This window comes from Podarcis melisellensis (assembly GCF_964234715.1).
Source record: "Podarcis melisellensis genome assembly, chromosome: 10".
Classification (NCBI taxonomy): Eukaryota; Metazoa; Chordata; class Lepidosauria; order Squamata; family Lacertidae; genus Podarcis; species Podarcis melisellensis.
Genome location: NC_138542.1, coordinates 8,515,811 through 8,537,919, shown reverse-complemented (window position 1 = coordinate 8,537,919; position 22,109 = coordinate 8,515,811). Strand labels below are relative to the sequence as shown.

General features: G+C 39.3%; 1 protein-coding gene across 1 annotated transcript in view; it reads left to right on the top strand.

The window, feature by feature from the left end:
- The window catches only part of LRRK2 (leucine rich repeat kinase 2), an 83,387-nt gene that overhangs the window by 57,309 nt on the left and 3,969 nt on the right, over positions 1-22,109 (top strand). Inside the window, exons 29-50 of the mRNA XM_081927586.1 lie at positions 399-628; positions 1,807-1,934; positions 2,566-2,784; positions 4,194-4,395; positions 5,503-5,591; positions 5,710-5,897; positions 6,127-6,281; positions 7,030-7,176; positions 7,287-7,478; positions 9,364-9,510; positions 9,909-10,009; positions 10,556-10,746; positions 10,997-11,157; positions 12,795-12,965; positions 13,885-13,985; positions 14,188-14,382; positions 15,526-15,719; positions 16,142-16,211; positions 17,061-17,245; positions 18,730-18,882; positions 19,490-19,698; positions 20,893-20,967. Coding sequence (XP_081783712.1) covers positions 399-628; positions 1,807-1,934; positions 2,566-2,784; positions 4,194-4,395; positions 5,503-5,591; positions 5,710-5,897; positions 6,127-6,281; positions 7,030-7,176; positions 7,287-7,478; positions 9,364-9,510; positions 9,909-10,009; positions 10,556-10,746; positions 10,997-11,157; positions 12,795-12,965; positions 13,885-13,985; positions 14,188-14,382; positions 15,526-15,719; positions 16,142-16,211; positions 17,061-17,245; positions 18,730-18,882; positions 19,490-19,698; positions 20,893-20,967 — 3,503 coding nt within the window. The remainder of the gene's footprint in view (positions 1-398; positions 629-1,806; positions 1,935-2,565; positions 2,785-4,193; positions 4,396-5,502; positions 5,592-5,709; positions 5,898-6,126; positions 6,282-7,029; positions 7,177-7,286; positions 7,479-9,363; positions 9,511-9,908; positions 10,010-10,555; positions 10,747-10,996; positions 11,158-12,794; positions 12,966-13,884; positions 13,986-14,187; positions 14,383-15,525; positions 15,720-16,141; positions 16,212-17,060; positions 17,246-18,729; positions 18,883-19,489; positions 19,699-20,892; positions 20,968-22,109) is intronic.

The window sequence follows — 22,109 nt, the reverse complement described above, 5'->3', positions numbered from 1 at the left end:
TATAAAACAGCTTTTACTGTCAGAAAGTCATTCCTGATGTTTAGTCAGAATCTCTTTTCTTGTAACTTGAATCCATTAGTTTGACGTTGGCTTTTTTCAACTAACTATAGGTAAGATTAGCCACAGGTTGTCCACGTTCAAACAAAACACTACGCTGTAGTTGGTCTGAAATGAAAACTTTTGGTCAGAACCTCCTGCTATTCTGATGGGGAGTGCAGGAGGATACAAGCCTTTGACTTCTCTGCCTCCTTCTCACAGCAATAAACTATACATAATGCTAATATTAATGTTTTTCAATATCTAACTTGATCTGTATGGTTCATATGTCTTTACAGTATATATGAAGGAGTGTTTTTTTAATTACCATTTTCTTACAAAGGTTCCCTCCCTTACTCAAGGTTTCTTCAACAGCGTTTAAAGAAAGCTGTCCCTTATAATCGGATGAAGCTCATGATAGTTGGAAATACAGGCAGCGGTAAAACTACACTGTTACAACAATTAATGAAATGCAAGCGACAAGACATGGAAATTCCGAATGCGACAGTTGGCATTGATGTGATTGACTGGAGGGTTACAGTGAAGAGTAAAACAAAGAAAGAGCTTGAATTAAGTGTCTGGGATTTTGGAGGTATCTTGTCATATTTGCATTTAACATCAAGCTTGGCTTATGCACAGTGGGGAAATGGAATCACAGCTACTTCCTTATCAGTTGTGCCCCCATACATGTTTTTTTAAGGTCCAGTTGTGTAGACCCAAATGGCATAGTTGTTGTTTCCTATATTTTATGTAGATTAATAACTGCATGGCCTTAGTCTACTTGGTTCAGACCTATGCACAAGGCAGTGGCTGGTGTAAGTTCTCAGTAGAAATGTGTATTATGAACTTCCAGCCTTGTCCAAATCCAGCTTGCATTGATTCATCAAAACAATATTAGGTTACATAGTAAATATTGGGTGGCTCATAACATTTTAGCAATGTGAAAATGCAAGTGGTCATTGAACGTTTGTAATGAAAGTGTTTTGTCAGCCTTGATAGGTAAGGTGTTCGGTCTGGTTTAGTAGTCATAGAAATAGAGATAATTGCTAGGTTTCAAAGACTTAAGCATGCAGACGCAAGATAATTCTGTGCACAACTTGCAGCCTGCTTATTTATTTATTTATTTATTTATTTATTCAATTTATATACCACCCTTCATTCAAGGATCACAGGGTGGTTTACAGTATAAAAACACAAAAAACATAGCACAATAAAAAACAAAAAATACCTCCCCCACCCCTGGACACACACACATAGTTTAAAAGGCCTTAGATTGTTTAAAAACCTGAAAGAAAAGGAATGTTTTCACCTAACACCTAATGAAGGCACCAGGCAAACCTCCCTGGGGAGAGCACTCTCTGGACCTTTCCCTTTGGTTAATTTTGTTGCAAAACGTCTAATATCCTTCCAATATTAACAGCAGTGGAAATTGTTGCAGAGAAGAAAGAAACTGGAACTGTTCTCTGGATCCTGTCAAATCTGAGCGTAAGAATATCAATACTGCTTCCAAATTTCAGGATTCTTGGGAGTGTGGTTACCTAATTCGGACTCTCCTGATGTGTTTGTGGGGAGCTTTTCAGAACAAGGTGCCTCTCAAGCTGTGCAATGTTATTTTTTTTCTTAGCCTAAAAAGATTTGAACTCTGGGGTTTTTCTGTAAGAACTGGAGGTTGTGCAGATTACAGCATAGGAATGTTATTGTGGTTTTCTGTGACCTAGAGGAGAGAGAAAAAGCAAGCGCATAACACAAAAAAATGATGTTGTTATTTAGGCCAGGAGGAATTCTACAGTGCTCACCCCCACTTTATGACCCAGAGAGCTCTGTACCTTACTGTTTATGACCTTAGCAAAGGAGAGGCTGAAGTGGATGCTATGAAGCCGTGGCTGTTTAATATTAAGGTAACTTTATCATACTGGAGGTACCCCCAGTAAGGTGGGTCCAAAGTTTGTTGAAAACACATTTGTGTGCTCAGGCTTTTCCTGACAGTGTTATTGGCCTATCTTAGATACTGTTGTTTTTTCTTCATATTTTCTTATAGAGTTTATAAAATTATGAATTTAATAGATATAGTAACAATAACATGTTTTGTACTACGCTCATAAAATGTTGCATAAGATCATAGATGGACAAATTTTCTATATTCGCTTTTCAAGTCTGCATATAACATTACATAGTTTCCCAGTTTGCACAGAATGCCAAGCCAAACCATGATTTAGCTCAAACAATCAAGATTCCAGACCAAAGTTCATGGCTGTGCAATGCTCTTCTCCTAATCTACCTGAAGCTAAGTCTTGGTTTGGTTTAGCATTATGTCCAATCCTGGGCTCATAGTTTGTCTCAGTTCAGAGAAATCATAAACCATTGACTGCATCGACTGTTGAATATCCAAACTATATGTGATGCACTTTATGGGAAATATACTCCAAAGTGTAGGGGCACTGACTGACTCAACAAAACCATCCTAAAAGCTGTATATTATATACTGGATGAGAATCTTAATTAAGCACTGTAATTATATGTTCTTTGCAGGCCCGAGCTTCATCTTCACCTGTGATTCTCATCGGTACTCATTTAGACATCTCTAATGACAAACAGCGTAGAGCTTGTGTCAACAAAATTACCAAGGAACTGATGAATCAGAGGGGATTTCCAGCAATCCGAGATTACCATTTTGTGAATGCTACTGAAGAGTCTGATGCTATGATGAAACTTAGAAAAACTATAATAAAGGAGAGTCTGAATTTCAAAGTAAGCCATGCCATTCATATAGATACACGTTCACATGCAGGAAAGTTTGCTGTAGCACTTTGTTCTTTAAGGCTTGCACAGTTGAATCAAAGCTTATGGGGCCATTAATCGGAACTACTACATAATCTGCAATATATCTCCTTAATGAGCCAATGTAGTTTAGTGGTTAAGAGTGGTAGATTCATAATCTGGTGAACCAGGTTCACTTCCCGGCTCCTCCACATGCAGCTGCTGGGTGACCATGGGCTAGTCACACTTCTCTGAAGTCTCTCAGCCTCACTCACCACACAGAGTGTTTGTTGTGGGGGAGGAAGGGAAAGGAGATTGTTAGCCGCTTTGAGATTCCTTAGGGTAGCGATAAAGCGGATATCAGATCCAAACTCTTCTCTTCTAATGTGCAAAAAACATTTTACCAATCCTTATATCATAACCTTACAAGAAAAATTAGTTCATAAGTTATTCTCATTGCATAGACAGTGACTGTAAAGGCTTCAGAGAAATTGTAAATAATGCAAAGTACCCCAGTAAAGCCACCTTTGGGCTCCTTTGTACAAAGGTGTGGGGTATAAATCTAATCAAGTGAAGGGAGAAGAGATTTGGAACTAGAAGTCAAGTATTATGCACAGTGTCCTGTGAATTGTCAGTCGAGAACAGTAGAAATAAGTCAGATGGATTTATACATTTCTATGTCTTAAAACACACTCTCTTGTTTTCTCTTAAGATTTGTTGTGGTTGTTTTTGCTTGCCTTTTTCCCAGAGTGGGATTCAAGGTGGCTTGCACAAATTATCATGAAAAAATACAAAAAGATAAAAAAAAAAGACAATAGTTTAAAAGTAATCAAATTCTAATAGAATTAAAACAATATGAAAACAAATCTATTAAAATACTGGTAATAAAAATAGCACACCACTTTTAAAAGCCCTCTCCTTAAAAAGTGTCAGTTCCAAATGGCCTGTTGGAATAAAACTGTCTTCACCTGCTAGCAGAAGGACAATGAGTTTTGGCAGTGGAATAATAGAAGGATGTCTCCTTCCTCCACTGTCTTAGCACACTGCTTTGACTGAGCCAGCACTGCTGAGGTCAGTAGCATTGGGAAAACCACCCCCTGCTCTGACAGAGTACAAGAGCAGGGGGTGAAGAACTTCCCATCTTCTTCCACCACAGCAACTGCCCAGACTACTGAATGGGCAGAGTGGAGGCCGGCCAGCCAGGATTTGGAGTTCCATTTCCCATGACATCATGGTTGTGATGAGGTCCAGTTTGACCTAGAAATGGGTTCAGACTTGACCAAACTGTCCCCCAAGTTTTGGGATAAATCATTTAGTTTTCCAAACCTGAGTAGGGAGGTTTGACCCATCACTAAAGAATTCATTAAAAAGTCTATAAACAAAGCATGTTTGTTCTACAGATCGGAGACCAGCCCGTTGTTGGGCAGCTAATCCCAGACAGCTACTTGGAACTTCAGAAGAGAATTTTAGAGGAATGCAAAAATGTTCCAGCTGAATTTCCTGTGATTGACCACAAGCGGTTGTTAGAATTGGTGCAAGAAAACCAATTGCAGTTGGATGAAAATGAGCTCCCACATGCTGTTCACTTTCTGAATGAATCAGGTAACATGCATCATCAAAATATGTTGTTCTTAGCTTCTGCGTCCTTTCCACCCTCCCTCCCTCCATTTTTTCTTACAGCTGGATTCCTATAGACTCATACCCTTAACTAGGAGAGAGACGACCCTGAGGAAGGTATCTGTAGGGAGAATAGATAGGCAAGAAAAAAGGTAAAGATGCTACCCATCACTGCTCCTCTGCAAATGCCTCTCCTTGCATTTTAGCAAGTAGAAATGTGTTTAGGAAATGTGTTCGCTGCAACAATGTATATTTCTTCCTTCGCTCTAGCATAGTTTTGTTGCGTGAGACTATTTTCAAGGGAATTTTTAAATGATTGGAAGCCCCTTGCTTACCTGCAGTACTGCCCCAAAATTTTAAACAATCTATCCATGTCTGAAAATGTACTACAGTGGAACCTCAGGTTACGTACCGTCCTCCTTACTAACGCTTTGGGTAATGAGCTCCACTAACCTGGAAGTAGATGCTCCTGGTAGTGAACTTTGACCCAGGATGCGAGCGGAAGTCATGCACGGTGGCAGCAGAAGGCCCCATTAGCAAAAGTGCGCCTCAGATTAAGAACAGTTTCAGGTTAAGAACGGACCTCCGGAACGAATTAAGTTCGTAACCGGAGGTACCACTGTATGTACCTTTCTGTTTGTTTATTTCTGCTAAGAATAGCACACCCCACGTATAAAAGTTTTGATATTGATCTGAAGTAGAATATCTTCTAAAATAAATAGACAACTGCTGAGATTCGTATTGTTGCATTAGTGAAAATTGCTTTGCAAAAATGGGTATATTGGGAGAAATTTGCACTAAAATGCTGGTGAATCTTATTGAAGATCTTTTGAAGAAAATAAAATCACAAGCTGATGTGGAAACGTGAAGAAGTGAACATAAGATTGGAAAAAATAGAAAACAAAACTGACAGATTTCCCCATTCCTAATCCAAACGCAGTTCCATCAAAATTGTCTTCTTCCTTTAAGATTCAGTGGAGTCTTGCTCTTGGCCATTTGGGGTCCAACCTACCATAAGAACCAAGCAGCGCTAATATCTACAAGTGCAATATGTGTTGATTAAAATATTAATTTGTGCTGCTCTTCACCCAGGTGTTCTGCTCCATTTTCAAGATCCAGCACTTCAGCTAAGCGACTTGTATTTTGTGGACCCTAAATGGCTATGTAAAATCATGGCACAGGTGAGTTTTCAGATGTTGTCTTTTTTTGTGACCAACTGAGTACACCTCGACCTCTTGCCTTCCTGCTTCAAGCCCCACTTCTTTTTCAAGAACTCTGAGTTTTGTTTCTTTTCCCTAGATCTTGACAGTGAAGGTCGAAGGCTTTCCTAAGTACCCAAAGGGAATCATAAAGCGTACCGATGTAGAGAACTTCCTGCTAAAGAAAAGCAAATTTCCTAAGGTTTACATGTGTAAATACTTCAGGCTTCTGGAGAAGTTTCAGATAGCACTGCCACTAGGAGAAGATCAGCTCCTTGTTCCAAGCAGGTAAACAAAAGGCTTGAAAGCAGGTGCTGTGTTAAGGAAATGTAGTGTTAGAACTTCATGACTTGTTTTATCTTTGGCCTTTTTAGACTTGCCCACTAATCAGAACTATGAAGAACACCTGAGAAAGAGACTCATTGCATATTCTGGCTACTTCTAACTCCTGCTGTCAGTCTATCGAAAAAAATAATAAAATCAGAAATATTAAGAACAACTTTACTTTTTCTTCCAGCTTGTCTGATAATAGGCCTGTGATAGAGTTACCACACTGTGAAAACTCTGAAATTATCATTAGGCTGTATGAAATGCCCTATTTTCCCATGGGATTCTGGTCCAGGCTAATCAACAGGTTGCTTGAAGTGTCACCATTTATTCTTTCAGGAAGAGGTACATTAATTTTCACATGGCTCCATTATTGTTCTCCTTGGCTAAAACATGATTAAACATAGGGAGTCTTGGGTGGGAGAGGGAACAGTATCCCAATGCAATGTTGAAAGTAACTCAGAACTCTTAATATTAAAATTGCTGACTTCTTTTTGTTTCCTTTAAAAAAAACTGTTGGGGTTTTTATATTTTCTGTTTGATTTCTAATATTTTTACATGGCATTAGTAAGGGGAAGTGACCATAGATCATACAGAAGGCCCCAGATTCAATCCCTAGGATCTCTATTTAACAAAATACCTCTGTTGCTGGAAAATTGCTGCCAAGTCAGGAATAAACAATAAGAATATTAAATGGTAGTCTGATCCAGTATAAATCAGTGTTCTGAACTGGTATAAATCAGATTCCTGATACAGTAGTATGTTATTTAAAAAATTACAAATTGGGGTGGGCACGGGGGAGGAAAAGTTGAAATAAATAAATGGAGCTTACTAATTTTTAATGTATTATAGTTGAATCCTAGCCTTTGCTGAATCAATATTTCATTATTTCAGTTTATCTTTCTCAACTGATTCTGAAGCCATACTAACGTGCAAATATGCAGTTACTTACGTGCTTATGCTTTGCACTTTCATGCAGTGATATAAAATCATGGCAATATATAGCTAAGAGGTGGTGTGCTTTGTCAGATAACCTGTGTAGACTTACAGCAGGAAAATAGTTTTGCTAAGCTATTTCTTTCTTTCTCTGCAGAACGAGCTCTTCGTCCTAACAGGATGTACTGGAGGCAAGGCATATATCTGAACTGGTCACCTGAAGCCTATTGCCTGGTGGAATCGGCAGTTTTTGAAAACAACCCAAACAGTTTCCTCAAAATTACTGTGCCTTCTTGCAGAAAAGGTTAAACTTACATCAGAGTGAATATTTTTGAGAGGAGAATGCTGTTGGGTTTGCACTTTGCAGCTGTAGCACACCACGGTCCGAATAACATTTTCTTGACTCTCATTCAGGTTGCATCCTCTTGGGGCAAGTTGTTGACCACATTGATTCTCTTATGGAAGAATGGTTTCCGGGCTTGCTAGAAGTGGATGTTTGTGGTGAAGGAGAAACACTCTTGAAAAAATGGGCTTTGTATAGCTTTGAGGATGGTGAGGAGCACCAGCAAATATTACTTGATGACCTTCTGAAAAAAACAGAAGAAGGTATCTAGAGCTTTAACAAAGCTATCCTGAAATACCTTTTCAGTGTGCAAATAAATGTATATCTGTTCTCATCAATATACTCATATTTTTATCACAGATAGCCTAATTCACAGGTAGGGGACCTTCAGCCTGGGAGGCGTGATTTAGGACCACCAAGGATCCCAATTTGGTCATGAGACTGTTTTCCCCAAGTCCCACCAAGATGCCCCACACCTGACATCGTTTGATATCAGGCATGGAGTTTATGCAGCCATGTCTGCAAAAGAACTATTGTGAGCATAACAGTGCACTCCCAATTGTTTCTCTGCAAGCAAAGCTTGCATTTGGTGCCAAATACAAGGCCCACTGCGATTGGTTCCACTCAGGAGCCTCCCAAATGCAGCCAATCCGTCAGTGGCACAACTTGGTTTTTGTACTGAATTTAAATTCAGCACCGAATGCAAACACTGCTGAGATCAGCTGCACTCAGGAACTCCTAGGATCAACTTCATCCTGGATGGTAAACTCCAAACAGCTTCTGTTAACTGCCAGTACAAATATAATACGGACTGCAGCTCTGGATATTATTATATTTATCACTTCTGTGGTTTCTGTGTGCTTCTATCCAGCTCCCAGTACAATGATGTACACAAAATATGTACAATATTTTGTACAAATATGTTCAAAATATGTACACAAATACATATGTCTACAGCTATAAGCCAAGATTTTGCACCTTCCAAAATAACAGAAGTTTCACAGTGGTAATAAGCTGTTTGATTTGATCTTTCAAGTTACAGAAACCCTCTGTCCAGAGGACCTTTAACAACAGATCAGTGTTTTCATTTTATGCTTTACAACAAATGATGCCATTTAACCTCTTTAAATACATGGCATTTATTATTCAAAGGTACATAGAATTTTATATGTATCCTAATACATATATGCATGGAATAATGGATACCATGAGTATTTGCAGGGGCCAGGTCCTGAGCGCAGTGAGGAGTTGCAGAACCAGGCCTTTGCTGTGTTTGTTTTGGGGGAGTCAGGTGTAGCCTGGCAGGTGTGGCCAGATCAGGAGATACATTTTCCCCTGGCTCTTTGCCACAACAACATGGTTTATTCCCGGCTGTTGCCAGTTCCTACTTTTTTTAAAAAAAATAATATTTATTGAAGTTTCAATTGAAAACATATAAAAACAAAACCACAACAATAAAAACAAACATAAACAAAAACAACAAGTATAATTTCAAACCTTATTTTCTCAACCTACTTTCCCCGACTCCCTCATACCTCCCCGTTCTGTATTCTATTTTCCTTATCCAGTCAGTAAATCCATTCCCTTATTTACCAGTTTTTTGACAATTCCATTCCTTTTCTTATTTAGCATCTCTGAACACCGTATTATTTTCCAACCCATGTCTTTCTAACCTTCATTAATTTTATAATACTTATCAAGATAATCTTTAAATTTCTTCCAATCTTCTTCCACTGTCTCTTTCTCCTGGTCTCGGATTCTGCCCGTCATCTCTGCCAGTCCCATGTAGTCTATCATTTTCATCTGCCATTCTTCCAAGGTGGGTAGCTCTGATGTCTTCCAATACTTTGCAATAAGAATCCTTGCTGCTGTTGTAGCATACATAAACAAAGTTCTATCCTTCTTTAACACCACATGGCAGACCTACTTTTGCTCCTGATCCAGTTCCTGATCCTACTTCAGCATTCCTAGCCTTGCTCCAGTTCCTTCTCCTCCTCCAGTTTCTGTCCCCTGTTGAACTTCTTAGCATTGTTACCATCTATAGCCTGGTCCTGGCGTGTCGGGTCTGGACTGCTGCTGCCAATGACCCGGACTGTGACAATCTCTTTGTTCAATCTTTTGTATTTTTGTTTCTTTTCATCCATATAGGTGACCTCTTGGTGAATCCAGATCAGCCAAAATGTACTATTGCAATTGCCCGAATTGCTCCAGACCTGATACTGGCCGATTTACCTAGAAACATAATGTTGAAAAATGAGGAACTAGTATTTTGCCAAACACCAGAATTTCTCCTAGGTAACTATTATTGTTGCTATAGCTGTGAGACTGCCAGCTTGTATAATTTTCCAAATTGGTATACATTCCTTGAATCAAGAGGGGCATACTTATATGAGAGAGGGGCTATTGGTACTGAGCACCCTGATTACCCTAGTACATAACATTTTAACATTTATCCATTTTATTCTGAGTTGACTAAAATAGATTAACTGTGCAAATTGATTGATAAATTATATGAGGCCTAATTTAACTTGTTCATTGACCAGTTCTTGAGAAGTATAGGGAGCACCTATATTGTAGAACATACAAAAAGGAATTCTTTGTACTGTATATTTTAAAGAAAGGGCCCTGGCAAATTTGGGATGGATTGCAATCTATATATTTTTAACATTGTGTTCTGTTTTCTTTCGGGAAAGGTGATGGTGGATTTGGATCTGTATACCGTGCTTCTTACAGTGGAAATGAGGCAGCTGTAAAGATTTTTAATAAGCACACATCTCTTAGACTTCTAAGACAAGTAAGTCTTTGAAGAGCTTGTTTGGGAGAAGCACCCATTCTGAAGGTTTCAGCAGCTTAAAAGAAGAAAAACTCACTTTCTTAATATTGTGAACCACTTTTTGAATGCCTTGAGGGACTGGGTGAACAATTTAAATCCAGATAAGACAGTAGTACTGCTAGTTGGGGAAACTGGTTATCCCCAGGTTTTTGTATCCCAGGGTTATTTTTGTGTTTTTGTATTTTTTATGCTTATATTTTAATGGCTTGTGGATTTCCTCTGTAAAAGAAATGGGGGCTATTAATATTTGAATTACCTTAACTTTTAAGAAATTGTGTTTCTGGCTTGTAGGGAAGTTATTACAAGTTAACACAATAACTTGTTGTATAATACTGGCAAGGTAGAAATTTAGAAGCCCTTCCCAAATTGTTTTCTGACACTTTGTGCATACAAGATAGAGTTGGCTCCAATAATCTATTTGACCTCACACCCACCTGAGCACAGAACTGCCACTGAAAAACCATTGCTTGTGCTTCTGTTGTTTCATTTTAATTTTACTGTTTCTAGGAACTTGCAGTGCTTTGCCATCTTCATCACCCTAGTTTAGTGCTCTTGCTGGCTGCAGCAGTGCGTCCCCGAATGCTTGTCATGGAATTAGCACCAAAAGGGTCTCTAGATCGATTGCTGCAACAAGACAATGCCAGTCTAACCAGAACACTCCAGCACAGGATAGCTCTACATGTAGCCGATGGCTTAAGGTAAAACTATCCTTAAATATTTGTTTCAGCACAAAAAAACAAAAATGGGTTTTCCCCCCATTGCAATACATGTTTCTGAATATTATATTTCTGCTAAGTGATTTTCACTTATACTAATGGATTTCCTAAATTTGATAAATCTGAAGTGTTGTGCACTCTGTTTGCATATGACTAGATGTTTTGAAGCTGCCTTGTGGACTGGCACTACTTCTCATTTTCAATATTTCCAATAGATATATTTTTCTCACAGGTATCTGCATTCAGCAATGATCATCTACCGTGATCTAAAGCCCCACAATGTGCTTCTCTTTACACTGTATCCCAATTCAGCGGTCATTGCAAAGATTGCCGATTATGGTATCGCCCAGTATTGCTGTAGAATGGGGATAAAAACATCTGAGGGCACACCAGGTATGAAGGACTTCATATTTAATCAAATCAAGGTATCACGTGAGTCTCTTGTAGTGTAACAAGGTTAACATTGTGACACATTTGAGAAATGCAGTTTAGAAGAACTACCGTATTTTTTGCCCTATAGGACGCACTTTTTCCACTCCAAAAATGAAGGGGAAATGTATGTGCGTCCTATGGGGCGAATGCAGGCTTTCGCTGAAGCCTGGAGAGCGAGAGGGGTTGGTGCGCACCGACCCCTCTCGCTCTCCAGGCTTCAGGAAGCTCTCTGCAAGCCATGGGAGGGCTGCGCGAAGTCGCACAGCTCTCCCATGGCTTGGGGAGAGGTGCCTGCACCCGAAGCCTAGGGGCGTGCGCTGAGCTCAGTGCCCCCCAGGCTTCGGGCTTCGCGCAGCTCTCCGCTAGCTGTGGGAGAGCTGCGCGACTTCGCACAGCTCTCCCACGGCTAGCGGATAGCAGCCTGTTCTGGGCTCTGGGGTCGGGGGAAGCTCGGGCTTCCCCTGCCCCAGCCCCGCACCTGCGGGGGGAATAATTGTTTTTTCTTATTATTTCCCCCCCAAAAAACTAGGTGCGTCCTATGGGCTGGTGCGCCCTACGGGGCGAAAAATACGGTAAATTTTCCAAAGCCAGTGACCAGCCCGACTCTCCCCATCCTAAGGGGAAATGGTTTTAAAGTAAACGATTACTCTTTTCCATTTGGGAACACAGGATTAACTCCTGCTTCCTAGAACCCTGTCAGGGTCCTGCAGGTAGTGATGGCAATTTTTCATCTTCATAAGCCTTTCCTTGAGCATACATGATTGCTTCTTTTCCTATGTCTCTGTAAAACCACTGAGCAGGACTGTTTAGGGATACAGAATAAGATGTTTCAACATGTGTTATTTTAATAAGCTGGCTTGCAGTCCAATCCTAGTCATGTCTACTCAAAAATAAGTTCCATTGGGTTAAATGGTGCTTACTTAATGTATTTCTAATCTTTGTTGGAAGCTGCCCAGAGTGGCTGGGGAGACCCAGCCAGATGGACGGGGTACAAATAATAAATTATTATTATATGATTATATTACTCTCGGGTAAGTAGTGGTGGGGTTGCATCTTAAAACAGGCACAGAATCTTTATTGAATTTGAAAAACAAAATCTGCTTTGCATGCAGACGGTCTCATGTTTAATCCTGAGCATATCCAGATTTGGCTGGAGAATCCCCTGACTTGAGAGCCATTCAGTGTAAACTACTGAGCTAGATAGACTAATGGTCTGACTCAGTATAAGTCAGATCTCCATATTGCATTAGTATGGGACAGTCTCTCATGGTCAAAAGTTTCAATTTACCTTTGGGGTTGTTGCTTGTTGACTCCATAGCCAGCTTGGACTTTGAGTAGATGTATGAGAGCCTGTGTATAAAGTCTTTCGGTGACTTTCTTATTCTCCTTTGCATATTATGCTTCTGTGGAAAGAGAGACATTAACATTCATGATTGCTTTCTGGAAGCTCTCGGCTCATTTTATGCCCTAAATAGTTGGTGTTCATGTGAAGTTCTTATGTCGCTTAACATAACTTGAGATTCCTAAATTAAAACAACAAATTCAGCAGCAGAATGGCAAGAAGCACAACAATTAATGACTTGGGTATTATTTTTTAGGCTTCAGAGCACCAGAAGTTGCAAGAGGAAATGTTATTTACAACCAGCAAGCTGATGTTTATTCATTTGGCTTGCTCCTGTATGACATTTTAACAGCTGGTGGGAGAATATTAGAAGGCATGAAATTTCCTAATGAATTTGATGACTTAGCTATCCATGGAAAATTGCCAGGTATGTTTACTTCTGCTAGTGTTCAATACAGTGGTTGTTGCATGAGCAGTAGACAGTACTGAAAGCCAAAAAGGCAGAAGAGGAAAGGTTTGGAATAAAGATATCAAGTAGCCTGGAAATTGAAGGCACTGCAAACATTCTATACACAGTGTTCCATTAAAACCAACAGAAATTCAGGGCAGCTAATACTATCTGGCTCAACCCTTGCTGTGTAGGTTTACAGAATACATTGTGCCTCCTTAGTTATGTTGATATACTCAGGTTGTTCACTGGTGGTTTATTTTTCATTATTTAATGTCCTCATATAAGATGGTATGTAGGACATTATGTGTATTATGTGTGCACACAATTCTGCATGGGTGGGGGTGGTTCATTCTAACATTAAAGCAAGATTAATGAAATATTTGTGTAAGAGAACAAGGTTACATAACAGTATTAAATAACAGTATACCATCCACTGCTTGGAGTTCATGAGTCAGGACCAATATTTTAAAATTTGTAATTTGTTTAATTCTCTGTGTTTTGATGCTGAGAGTAAATTTTGGGCTCTTCTGTGAAAGAACCAAGACTTAGCAAAAAACCTCGTCTTATACACAGAAAAATAAGGTACTTATGGGAGGGATGTACATTCTTTTCAAACCCATTTTGACTGAAGGAATTCTTGCAGTAAGCAAGAATTTAAAAGCAATTGATTTTACTATAAAAAGGTAAAGGACCCTTGGACAGTTAAATCCAGTCAAAGGTGACTATGGGGTTGCGGCACTCATCTCACTTTCAGGCCGAGAGAGCTGGTGTTTGTCCACAGAAAGCTTTCCAGGTCATGTGACTAAACTGCTTCTGGTGCACAGAGGACTGTATACTTAACACTGGTCTGTGTAGTTCTTTTTCTTCATCTGAAACTCAAAAACTTAAATTCTAGATCCTGTCAAAGAATATAGCTGCACCCCCTGGCCAGAAGTTGAAGATTTAATTAAGAAGTGTTTGAAAGGAAATCCTCAGGAAAGACCTACATCTGCTCAGGTAGGCATTTGCTGTGGGTTATGTCTTTATAAGTGGAAAAGACCATCTGATCTGCTGTATAAATGAATGTGTCATTAAATGCCTTTCTAAACAATACAGTATATGCAGTATTGGCAGTGCATTTTATTACTGTGGTGTAAGGAACATAATGTATAAGAAGGAGCCATTACTCACTGTTGCTACTAATGTGGTATTTCTGCAGGTTTATGATATTTTGAACTCCGCAGAACTGGTCTGCTTGATGAGATACATCTCAGTACCCTCTCCCTTTGGAGCAGATTGCATGGTTGCTACAAATCCAAGTTGTAAGAAGACAGGAATCTGGATAGGTAGTGGAAACTTAGAAGCAGCTCAGATCTCATTTATTGATTTAAATTCAGATGGACACAGGTGTCAGGTAAGTGTAAAAGCTGGTGCTTAATACAAATGCTTCAGTCCTGGTAGATGCAGTATATAATAACCTTCATGCCTTAGTAGAATCTCAGAGGACAGTTAATTCAGCATGAATATATACTTGCATGCCATAGAAAGGTTTGTTTTGTTTTGCATTTTGTAATGGAGATTTCTTTTACATCTCAGATCTATCAGTCTCATAATAGCATTCAATTACATAATTGGTAGAGGAACAATAATTGTTACCATAGCAGTTACAGTTTTCAATGTTAGCCTAGCAACAGTGAGTCCTGTCTTTTAAACCTCTTTATGTGTCAATAAGTGCTATAATCCTACGGGCATATAAAACATTCAATAAAAATGTATGGAAGGTACCCTGACTTAGAGAAAAAAGAATAATAATAAAATGCAACTTTGAGAGGTTTGGTTGTTTTTTTAAATTGTTGAGAGTGAAAAAGAGGACAGCCCAAAGGAGATGACAGGAGGCAGGCTCAGTATGTCTTTTCGCTGGAAAGAAGTCAGAGCCCTGAACTGGAACAAGGGTTCAGGTTCAAAATAAAAGAACAGGTGTTTCAGGACCACAGTCAGCAATCATGCAGGAGAGCCTAGCATTCAGAGGTAGGCTTTTCGGGACTTGGCCAATGGAAGCTGTGCAGGGCTTTCTTGGTCCTCAGAGGAGATGGCAGTCTGTCAGCCTTCATAGATAAATGTACTTTCTCTGAAGGTTGCGTGTAGAATCTGTGACTTCTACATCTGCGTGTAGAATCCAGTGAGTGGATTCATTTCCTCCTTTGAGCTGCTACTCCCTGGACATTCAATAATCCAGGTTCATTACTGCTATGAGTAGAGGAAGGGCAGCAGGGAACTGGTCACTTAATCTTTGCTCCTTAATGTACTGCTGCTTACAAAAGTGTAATGTTCAGAGAAAGGGAAAGTGCACCCGACCAGCTGTCCTTAGAAAAAAAGAAGCATTTACATGTCCCATAGCCCCATGGTAGCTACTAATTTTGGAAATATAAAGTAGCCAGTCAGATGGATCTTTTTCTAGAATTCAAGGGAATTGGTAAAATAAAAAGATAATAATAAGACTAATATGTGTTTATGTAATTGTGTCCAGATGTTTACTATATATATTGTTCCCCACCAGGAAATTGCAGATAACAGAGTATTGTGTATGGCCTTGGTGACTCTTTCTGCAGAGAAGGAGAACTGGATCGTAGCAGGAACTCATTCTGGTTGTTTGTGGGTCTTTCACGCAGAAGAGGAGAAGCCCAGGCACCAACTTCAGAAGATGTCGGATTCTGTCACATGTCTTTACTGCTACTCTTATGCAAAGCAAAAGTACGGTTGTATCTAAGTATAGATGAAATTTCATAATAGATTTATAGTTTTAGGACAGTGTGTTAGAAAAGTACAAAAAAAGTCCACCCAGAAATAATTTTACATACCTGTGCATCTCATACCTACATATTCAAATAGCTTAAACGGGTGTTGTGAGAATTATTATCACCTTTGTGCAGGTGTCTAATTGCAATATGACTTGAAGGGTAGACTTTTAAAAAAGGAAGTTGAGTGCATTTGATTTGTACTTCCAGTCATAATATTTCACACATGTATGGTGCATCTCACTAAAAATTATACTTGTGTAATGGTTCATTTAGTATGCAGTGAACGGTTATTTCTATAAGAATCATGCAGTGGTTTAGTAAGATATATCAGTTTATTTCAATGATATACTTGCAAAATTCCCTGTTTCCTTTCAGCAAACAGAACTATTTATGTGCTGGTACAGCTGATGGACAGCTAGCGGTTTTTAAAGACACAGCAGTAAAGGTACATCTGCAACACTATCTTCCAGTAATTCTGAAGCAATGAAACACATGCATAGTTTTTGATGAACTTCCCCCTTTTCATTTGTGTTGAAAGGTTAGAGGTCTTTCTAAAACGCTTTGACAGCAGATGTTATTGAAATATCACTGAATAGGGAAGCCACATAAAGGCCCCTTTCACACATTATGGTAAGCCATAGCCTGAAACAAATTATGGGTTACCACAAATGAGCTGTGGGCTTTTGCACAATGATCAAATCATGGCTAAGCTGCTCCTCTCTTTGCTTATAAATATAGTAAACTGTACAAACGGCTCAGGAATTTTAATCAAAATCCATTTTATAAACAATGTTAAATTCATTTATAGCATTACAGAAGAATTGTGGATCATACGCACTGAGTTTCATTCCTTCACTAGTCATGTTTCCCTCTTCAACAATTGTGTCCCCTCATATTTTCTCATTCTCCATAATGCTTATGAATGCATCTTGGTTTATATTTAAGTTGTTTATGCTTAGATCTTTTAGATTCTGCATATTATATAAATGGTATTCCAGTATTTTTTTGATGTAATTATTTTTAGGTTTCAAACAGGTTTTATATATGTATATAGTTTTATCAGTGTTTAATTGTTTTTAATGATTGTTCCCCCTATTTTTTTAGCAGTTCTTAATTTTATTTGTAAGCTGCTTTGAGTACCGCTAGGGGAAAAGGCAGGGTATTTTATTGTTATTGTTAGTGTTGAATAACCATGCAACAATAACAACATTTAAAGTTATGTATATGAGCAGGGACTGGTGTTTTATTCATGCCTGGAGATTTTTCTCACCAATGTTTTTTGCTATATTTCCAGTGCAAAGATGCTGCACCTTTGAAGATTTTACAACTTGGAAACCGCAGCACGCCTCTTATGTGCTTAAGAGAATCTGTTTATTCATGTGAAAAAAATACAATCTGGGGAGGCTGTGGAACAAAGATTATATCATTTTCTAATGACTTCTGCGTCCAAAAAATCATTGAGACAAAAACAAGCCAAATGCAAGTTCATTTGTTTTAATTTTCACTACATGCCTTTGTCTCTTTTGGTTGTGTTCTTTAAAATACATCATTTATTTTTTAAGTATCTTGCTTTTCTTTTTGCCTGGTACTTCTTTTTACAGTTATCCTATCTGCATCGTTTTGGTGGAATGAGGAGAATAAGATTCTCCTCGCCCAACCATGAGAAACCTTATTTGGCCTTATCACTTGTAAAATATAAATTGTGTGATAAGGTTAACCAAACAGTTTACAGTTTCCAAACAAATGCTGAGTGTCTTTCATTCATATGGCTGAGGGTCAGGGAGTCCCAAGTACTTTCACGCTTGCATAAACGCTGCACACCTTTGTCAGATGAATTTTCCATTTATTTCTATTATGCTGATCCATGTGTATTTCTTATAAACATCCTGGAATACACTTTTTTTGCAAACTCCCACTGATTTTTCCTTGTGAATTTTGGATGCCCAGAAGCTGATCTGAACAAATCCATGGATGTCATGGAGGCAGTCTTAAGTGACGTCAATCAGCAATAAATCAAGCCCTCATTGAGCATATATAAACGTTTGCACATTATCTGCACGTATCTACATCAGAGGTGGTCATGTGATGCCCTCCAGATGTTGTTGAACTCTTAACTCTCATTGGCCCCAGCCAGCATTTTCAATGTGCAAGGATTATAGGAGTTGCTGACCCTTCAACTTACAGATACTAGGCTGGGTATAGAACCGAGGTTCCCAACGTGGGGCACACACCCCACAGGGGGGCAATTTGATTTTTAAGTGGGGCAATTTAAGAATGCGTTATTAACCGTTAATGTCCTTCTATGCTTCCTCCACGTGAATAGGAGTTCACTTTTTGAATAATAATAATTATACGTCACAGGGGAACATCAGGGTTTTAGAGATGCTTAGGCCAATAAAAGGTTGAGAACCACTGGTATAGAACATGAAATACACCACAACAGAACAATGAAATTCAGAGCAAAGGCAGCTGAAAAAGCAGAGGAAGCCAACCAACCGTCAGCTAAACCAACAACTATTGGGGGGGGGGATTAATTTGGCACTAGAGTGATGGCATTATTGATGCCAGTCAGACTTAGTTTGGACACACATTAAATTCAAACATGTAGCCACTGAGGATAACTCTGAATATTGGCCAGTACCCAGAGATTTCTGTGTAAAAGCAGAAAGTACCATACTTATCTGTGTGAGCTGGTGCTGGGGAAGGGAAGTATCCTCTCCCACTGTGGCACACATTTTTTTGAAGGGTACCTTAACCCCTAGGAGTGGATTTTCAGAGGAGGTGAACAGCTCTGGATGTGGAACTTCTGCAGACAGGCCTTTGGATCTAGGTTATTACAGGGATGGGGAGAGTCCACCAAGCTTTTCAGAGGTGTGTATTGTAAACTTCCCATCTTTGCAAACATATGTTATATGTTCTGTATTATCGTATATCAATGTGATTTTTTCTTTTCCGCCCCTCAGATTATGCCACAGGGCTCACAGTGATGCCAATATCATTTCAATAGCAGTAGACAAATCCATCTACTTGGCGAAGAAAAATAGCTATTTTGTGGAAGTTTGGGATAAAAAGACAGAGAAGCTTTGTGAACTAATCGACTGCATGCATTTTCTAAAGTGAGTGAGTGATATTTTGTGTACAGCTGTCACAGAGAAGTCAGGGATATCATGGGTGGTTAAGCTGATTTTAAAAATGTGTTCCACAAGCGAAGCTTTAATAGTAAAAAATAAATAAAAAGGCTTCCAGATGACCTGTTTGTCCTGATTGCACAGAGGTTATACAATGTGGTAGTTATCTGATACATTCCTGTGCTTTTCCCCATCATTTTTCTTACTGTAATATATTTGCCCATTTAAAGTGGATTTGTAGCTTAAGAGTGCAGTAGAGATTTTGCTATGTATTACAATGCACAAACTTTTCTTGTAGGTTTATTAAGAAAGCACACTTTATTGCAAGAAGCACATATGTTGGCAACTACTCAAACTGGGCAGTTGTTCTGACAGGCAGGAAGTGACCAGAGATTGCTTGGCGCCTGCTTTTAGTATTCTAAATGATAGTGCAAAGAGAGAATAGGAAGCCGGTTTAGCTTAAAGCATTTCTATCCTTCCTTCAGTTAAACAAATGGCCGCTTAATGAGATGCTTATGTGAAAATATACGGGAAACGAACGGAAAGGCATGACCCATTGCAACTTTAAATATACAATGGTATCATATTGTTTTAGGGAGGAGGTACCAAACCTGAATAAAGAATCAAAACAAGAAGTTGCTATTTTGGGAAGAGTGAAGAGCATCTGCCTGCAGAAGAATACAGCCCTTTGGATTGGCACAGGGGGAGGACATATCTTACTGCTTGACCTCTCAACTCGTCGGCCCATAAGAATAATAAGGGATTTCTGTGATTCTGTTAGATTCATGATGACAGCCCAGTTAGGTAAGTGAAGGCTTCACAGGAAATCATCATAGTCCCAGGAATGAAATGTATTTATGTATGGCTTATCCTTTACTTCCTTCAAGGAACCGAGCACACATGTTTACCATTTTCATTTTTACTTTACACGCATATGTGTTCAGTTTTTAACATCTGATCCATGGCCATATTGAACCATTTCAAAAGTACAGTGGTACCTCGGGTTAAGTACTTAATTCGTTCTGGAGGTCCGTACTTAACCTGAAACTGTTCTTAACCTGAAGCACCACTTTAGCTAATGGGGCCTCCTGCTTCCGCCACGCCGCCGGAGCACGATTGCTATTCTCATCCTGAAGCAAAGTTCTTAACCTGAAGCACTGTTTCTGGGTTAGCGGCGTCTGTAACCTGAAGTGTATGTAACCCAAGGTACCACTGTACTGCAGCAAATCTACCCTCATATACCTTTTTCACTAACCTCCATTATTAAAATTAATGTGTGTTAGTTGAGCAAGACCACTTTGCTTGTGGGAAACGCATCTTCAGTCTCCAGTTCCCAAGTTAGATATTAATAAAGATCTTTTTCATTGCTCTACCCACATGATTCTTACAGTGTCATCCTATACATGTCTATTAGAAAGTAAGTATTGTTTTCAGTGGAACTTCCTCCCGGGTAAGTGTTTCGACTCAAAACAAAAAGCCTGAACATTAACTGCAGTTGGTAAGGCTTACTGTGGCTTGCTGCATGAGCTCCGAAGTCTCCTCCTCTTGATTGTAAAAACTTGAGTATGGAATTTAGAGCAATAGTACTATTTGTCATAATTCTACAATATGTGCTGTAGTTTATTTTTGCCCTCGGCACTTTCTTGATTGTTTATTTTCTTGGCAGCCTTCCTCAAGTGCAGCCTTAAATTATAATACTTTGTCCAAGTACAGGGCCTGAATCTAAAGAAGCCTCAGTTTGCTTCTACTTACATAAAGAAGCTTCCCTCCAAAAGCCCCTGTCAAAGGTTTGGGGGTGGCATTAGAGACTACAGTCAAAGGGATAGGACAATCCCTGCCTCTGCTGCCAATGCACGCATTGAGATACTTTCCATTTGCACACAGAGGGTGGGGCTGGATCCAAGCCGATGTACTTTTAATACTGAAACGGTTTCGTTACTAATTAAAGTTTAACTTTGGATACTGGATTATATCTTACTTTTGTTTGTTTGGTAAAAGGGAGCCTGAAGAACGTAGTTCTGGTGTTGGGCTACTGCCATAAAGGTGAAAGCAAAGACAGCGAATACGCCACAGGTAAGGATTAGTGCCTTCTGTATTAAACATTTTAAAGGAAATCTGTACAGCTTTTATGAGATCATGCCATGATAATATTTTCACCGCTGTTTATTCACTCTTCTGCTCCTGCTGACTCTTGGCAAGTTTATGTTACACGGCGTCAATCATACACAACAGAATGCGATAATACACAATAGAAAGCCCCACATAGTCTTTCCGGGGACCATTTCTGTCTACCCAAAGTTTTAATATGCCACATAGCATGCTGATTAACTAGGAGTGCAGACCTTTGCAGACTTATTTCCAGGTAAGTGTGTAGGATTGCAGTTTACTGCTTAACTTGTTGACTAAAGCATTCTGATGGATAGCTATTGTTAGGTCCACCAGTCAAAGACCAAGGTCCAGTTCAGATGTAATGGGAAACCTTGGTTTTCTGTTGTGAAGCGCAATTGTGCAGGGCTCTTCATACATGTTTCACTGCTCTTCAGTGAATCAAAAAAGGGGATCTAAAGCTCTCACTTCTGCTTTGAAACTTATCTCTGTTCTTGATTATGTCCAGATTCAGGCTTTGTTTATAAAAGGCACAGAACAGGAGACTGTGGTTTTCCATTATGTTTGAATCAGGCGTAAATAACCACATACAGTATAAAGTGCCCTTGTGAGGCTGTAGGTCCATCCAGCCCAGAACTCGGCAAATTCCTTCACAGAAAGACCTGATACGCACCTCTTGGACTAGTGCAGATCAGAACTTGGCTTTGCCCTTGTCTGAATATTGTGATGCAGTTCATGTAAGCATGCAAGATGCTCGTTTAAATAATTGCTTTGATAAGATTTTAATTTAAATGTTCGCAAATCAATGCAAAAATCAAATGGAATTGTGGGCAAAAGCACGCAAAAGTGATTCAGGCCATAAATGCAGAGTTGCCCATTACTGCTCCCAGGCCTCAGGCGGCAGAGGTCTTTCCTACCGTCTGCATGCAACCACGTAAAAGGCTGGATCTGCCTGGTTAAAAGTCAGGACTTTTCTCATGTGAGGCAACCATGATTAGTATTTCACTTACAGATTCCATAGAACTCTGAGGTCAGGAATCCCACTCACGTGTGGGTCTCATATATGCAAGATTTTCCTTTCTTAACCAGACTGATGAAAAATAAGCTTG